The following is a 5,503-nucleotide window of genomic DNA, read 5'->3' on the forward strand; positions in this document are numbered from 1 at the left end:
ATCCCAGGGTTGGGGTGGGCGGCGGATGGTGCAGCCCCACCCCGCCTGCCTGTAGTATGCAAATTTAACGGCCATCTTTGTTGGGTTAATTTGCATACTCTTCTGATTGGCTCGTGGGCATAGCATCTTTGTCTTTTATTAGTGTAAATTATATTTTCTAAATATTTACAACAAAATGAACTTTCACAGGTTTAAAAAAACATTTTTAACCGTATTGAAAAGTATAGGCTATATTTACCCATAGAAAGCATTTTTCAAAAATACTGATTTTTAAATGTCTCTTACTTCCAGGGAATTATAGATTTTCTTAAGTTTAATTAATATGAAAAAAATTATTGAATCTGTGGTTGGCCACTCAATTTTAACATGTTTCTTTTAAAAACAACACTTACCGCAAAATTCACTTATTTCAACTTACTCTGTTACCCATATCTGTGTATCTAACTTAACTCACTAATTCATACATACAGTCAAATTATATAGTTTTTATTGCAATTTTTGCAATGTAATTTTTGTACATATTTATGCAAAAACTAATAAAATCTTTAAGATTAATTTAGTCTTAAAAATAATGTTATTTTGAAATATTCTCAACAATGAGAGTATATAATATAAAAATATTAAAGAAATTACATAAAATTACCTTTTTCTTTTTCATCATTTTTAACCAATACTGTTTGGAAAATGTATTTACTCTAGTATGAAGACAAATAGTTTAAAGGAATAGTTATAATTCATATATTTTGTCTAGTAGAATTAGAAATTCAAACTGCTTCTACCTGGTTCTCATGGAATCTGAAAGGAGGAACACTGTACCTTTTATTTTAGGCCTTTCATAAGGTAGGATTTTTACCTCTTCGCAAAATCTGGGCCAAGGTATCTTTAAAGCTCTTGGAAATTTTTTCCTGGAAGTTGTCTTAAAGATTGCTGTTCAGATCTTAGGGTGGGATGATAAGGTCAGGAAAAGTATTCAACCAGATCAATTTGAACAACAGTCAGTAAGATGGGACTGTGGAGACAGAGCCTGTTTCCTGATCCCATTTCCTTTTTTCCCTCCTGCATTTATTCTTTCTTTTTCACTTTTCGTTTTTTTGAGGGATCCCTATGGAATCTAGGTATTGTATCTTTATATACATTGACCATTCCAGAATCTTTCTCCCATAGCATTCATGGCAATCAACCAGAACTATGTCTATAGGTCACAATATTCTAGTATAAACAAAAGAGGGGAATGCTTTCAGGGCCTCCTGGCTCAGTCCCTTCATGTCTTCTGACAAACTGCCTGACAGTGACTCCTCTTCTCTTTGTTCTATAACAAAGAGGGTAGCTTCAGAGAACACCAGGTAAAATGGAGGTTTAAAGTTCACAGTCTGATTGTGTAAGGATTTTTTATACTCTTTAATCAAACATCAGGACTATCTGATATCTGGTTAAGTGTTATTGGCTTATTCCCGACTTTTTCTCAGGATCTACTTAGAAAGTAAATTAATGCATTAATTCTAGTTTTGGGTATTATAGTCTAAAAGAAAGAATTTGAGTAACAGGATGTATATTTTTATTTACCCCACACTAACTCCTTTTAAAGTTTGTAATTCTGGGATTACAGAGAACTCATGCTTCAGTATACAGAAAGCATAAGCCATTTAATTAAAATATAAACTTCTTAGATTACATTTAATAGAAGCATTAAGTTTACAAATAATAATGACTTATGTCAGCAAAAGGATAACTATAGAGTTTTGTTTTTTGAATGTATTACAGAAATCAAAATTCTAAGCAAGAATTGTTTTATAAACTGCTACTAAGAATTAAGCACTTTACAATGTTAACCATTTCCAACCTTTTTGTTTTATGTTTGATTCATACACTGAAAACTAGCCATAAGTTTAAAAGTTGCAGCATAAGTAAACATTATAATAATTATTTTTGTTGCCAATATATCTGGAAGCATTATGGTAATTTTATATGGGTTTCTTTAGAGACATGAAACAATGAAAGTAAAATTAATTTTGCTGCTTTTTTGGGCTGTGATTTAATAATAATAGTTTAGTCTCATTTAAAACAATGTTTAGCATCTTCTTTAAAACTGTAAGTTCTTTATTAATATTACTTATTGCTATATAAGAATATTTTACTTGATAAATATGAAGAAAACATAATATTTTTATAGAGCATAACTGGTACTGTTTTTCTTCTAGGTGTGATTTCTTACACAGAATATCTTTTTCTCTTGTGTATTTTAACAAGTAAGTGTACTCATTAAATTTATTTCTGGATGGAATTTTCTAAAATTAGAATTTGTAGGAAACAAATCTTTCTTAGATTCTCTTAAAATACTTTAAGTATGTCTATGCTGTTTTGCAAAATTCATGTCAAAATAGCCACGGAAAATGCTAAGCATGGTATATCAAGGGTCAAAATCATAAATATTATTATGGCTTATAATATATTAGTAAAATGCTCATAACTTGTAAACTAATATCCTATATCAATCCCTGTGTTTTAATCTACATGGGAGCCTAAAGGTAGGACATGTAATGATTTGTAAATTTCCTGCTACACTCATTTGAATCACATTTTCTGCAAGACTAGTGTGAAAGAATGTCTATCAGAATGTACATCATACATCCTAAAACAGCTTCATTTTTTTCTTCCTCTTATGTGCAGCAATTTTTATGAAATATATGAAGGGTCTACTAAGGTTTTCAGTTAAATTTCATTGCATTTAATGGTGGAACTATATTCCAGCCACCTGACCTTTCTATTCCTTTATTCCCATCTCAGGAATTTGTACTTTCTACTCCCTCTATCCTCAGTGCTTTTCTTCAAGATCCTCATGATAATAAACATTATTTAGGTTTCCTTTGGAATGTGAAGACTTGGAGAATTCTTACTTGACCATCCTTTCTAAAATCCCTTGTATTTCTAAAATAGCTCCCTCTCATCTCTTCCTTTTTATCCCTTTACAGTGTTTTATTTTCTTCATAGCACTTAAATTATTTGAAAGTACTTGTTTATTGGTTTACATATTCTTGTCTGTCTTGCCACACTTGAATGCAAGGTCCATGATGGTAAAGATTTTATCTTTTTTGTCCATTTCTGTATTAAGAACAGTGTTCAACACGTGGTAGCCTTTTAAATCATAGTTGGTGAATGAATGAAGACAGGCATGAATGAAAGAATATTGGTGGTGGAATTTCCCATTGTGGGGATTTGTGGAGATATATGGAAACAAGAACTCTCATGATTTGAGTTCAGTCAATAATGAATGCTACCATGAAAATTACAGGAGGGGTGCTAAAGAGTATTTCAAAGACTTGTTAAAAAGTTATCTTGTTATCTAGAATAAATTCTGCAGATGCAAAATTTGAAGTTAATATGTACCTAAACCAGTAGAGAAAAACTAAAACAGAACTAGTTAAGAAAGCCATGTGTTGAGATGGGACAAGATATGGTTTAAGGGTGTTGGAAAAAACACATATGGTGGGTTTTGCTTACTATGGGAAGATAAAGACCTTTGGGTGCTGTAAATCTTCTTTTGCAATTCAGGACCCCTCTTAGAAACTTAGGAGTTTGAATTTTAAAATTAGGGATATTGTTTAGGTTAGAACCAAGAAAAATGTGAAAAGAGGTCTAGCAGGAGGTAGGTTAGATCACCTATTACCTATCTATAGTTTTCTCCTCTTTACTTTTCATTATTTTAACTTTATTTTCCCTTCCAAATAATGCTTGTAAGGATTTCCTTTCTACATATATTTTTATGATCTTTTTAAAGCTTAAAACTTGGTTATCAGAGATGGTGTAGCTTTTTATTTCTTTCTCAAGTGGATAATAATGAAAGTGTTAAGTTTAGATTCCTAAAATACATGCAAGAAATGAAGTTGCATAAAAGATGGCTTCCGTTTCCTTTATTTTCAGATATAGCTATTACCAGTTAAGAAAGTAGGTCTCTGTACTTCTCCTTTGCTAGATTCAAAATTTCACAACAGCTAGTGGCAAGTGTAGCTGTGGGAGGTCCCTTTTTAAACTTTTTGCCAATCATCTCAAAAGAGTAGGTCAAATGTTTTGAAAAATGCATGTACACTGAGCTCTTTTAACGACATGTTCAAGTTTCCTTGTGTCCACATTTTCTTGTTTATGCTTTAGAAGTGAAAAGAGAAAAAGGATTGAACCTCATTGTAGGGTTCATAAAATTAAAGCAGTTCATAGTGTGTGAAAGCCTGTCTTTTTCAGAAAATTAGTTATTCTTTGTATTTTGGGGACAGTTGAGAATTAATTAAGTAAGCCTCTTATTTTATATTTCTGTTTTTGAAGTTTAAACTCTAAAAGTTTCAACCCAAATATGCAATCTCTCATGCTTGACTTTTATTTTCATAGGTCATTTCCATTATAATTTCCCCTAGAATTTGGATTACTTTATTGTGTCATATTTATTTTTGGAAGGAAGATAGTGACATTTTACTATCAGTGCCATGCAGCCAGTATCACACAATATTTTTAAAGTATATTATTAATTCTGTTACTAAATATGCTAATATATGAAGCAGAAATATGTGTATTTTTATACAGCTTTTATTATATTTAATAGCAACATGTTGCTTTAATTTATTGCTTAAAGAAGTTATTTCTGTACTGAATATAAATAACTGTTTACAACTAATATGGACTATGTACTTTAAAGCCATTTCCCATTTCAAAAATACTCTTCTGTCTTTTCTGGCAGAGCCTCATGCAGGTTTTAGAATAGCTTTCAACATGTTTGACACTGATGGCAATGAGATGGTGGACAGAAAGGAGTTTTTGGTGGTATGTATATTATTTGCTGAATTTTTATCAATGATTAAATATTAATTCCTTATATTTTTATGTTTTGCATTATTTGAAATAACATCATAGAAGCAAGAGTGAAAATTTTATGCTTTCATGTATATTCTCATATTCTTTGAGTAATTTTTACATTGTAAAAATAAATTATATTCCATGTATAAAGATGGTTACAGTTGTTTACACATTTTATGGAAGTTTGAAATAAACATTTTCTTTTGAGTGGTTGCCCAGTGAGTGATCAGTCCCCAACTTATCGACCACCCAGTCACAATTCTGCCGGAGGAACTTCCTTCTCATTACAGGATTTACAATCGTTGTTCTTCCTGTTCTCTTTCATTCACTTCTGCCTTGCATTCCAGTCTTGTCCCCATTTTCCTGTTCTGTTCTCCTGTCTTTGACCAAAAGCTGATCTAAAGAGGAAGGAGAAAGATTGCTTTTTAGATATTTGTCCTTTGATCTTTCTCACCTGACTAGTCCTGTGTTGTTGCTGGCCTAGCAACATCATTTCATCACCCCCATGCTGCTTCCGAAATTTTTCAATTTCTTTTTACCCATGTATTTCTGCTCCTACTTCTGTGGCAAAATAGCTGTTACATTTTTTTTTCTCCAAAATAGAGATTAACATTAATTTATTCCTTACATTAGCAAAGTCTATATTTATCTATATTCTATATAT

At 31.3% G+C, this 5,503-nt stretch overlaps 1 protein-coding gene across 3 annotated transcripts in view; it reads left to right on the forward strand.

Annotated features, from left to right (window-relative positions):
• Nucleotides 1–5,503, forward strand: part of MICU3 (mitochondrial calcium uptake family, member 3) — a 73,682-nt gene that overhangs the window by 38,303 nt on the left and 29,876 nt on the right. For all 3 annotated transcript variants that reach the window (XM_014537907.1, XM_014537906.1, XM_014537905.1), the window contains exons 5-6: nucleotides 2,199–2,246; nucleotides 4,724–4,806. In XM_014537907.1, the coding sequence (XP_014393393.1) occupies nucleotides 2,199–2,246; nucleotides 4,724–4,806 (131 nt within the window). The remainder of the gene's footprint in view (nucleotides 1–2,198; nucleotides 2,247–4,723; nucleotides 4,807–5,503) is intronic.

Source organism: Myotis brandtii, unplaced genomic scaffold, assembly GCF_000412655.1.
Source record: "Myotis brandtii unplaced genomic scaffold, ASM41265v1 scaffold185, whole genome shotgun sequence".
In the NCBI taxonomy this organism is placed as follows: domain Eukaryota; kingdom Metazoa; phylum Chordata; class Mammalia; order Chiroptera; family Vespertilionidae; genus Myotis; species Myotis brandtii.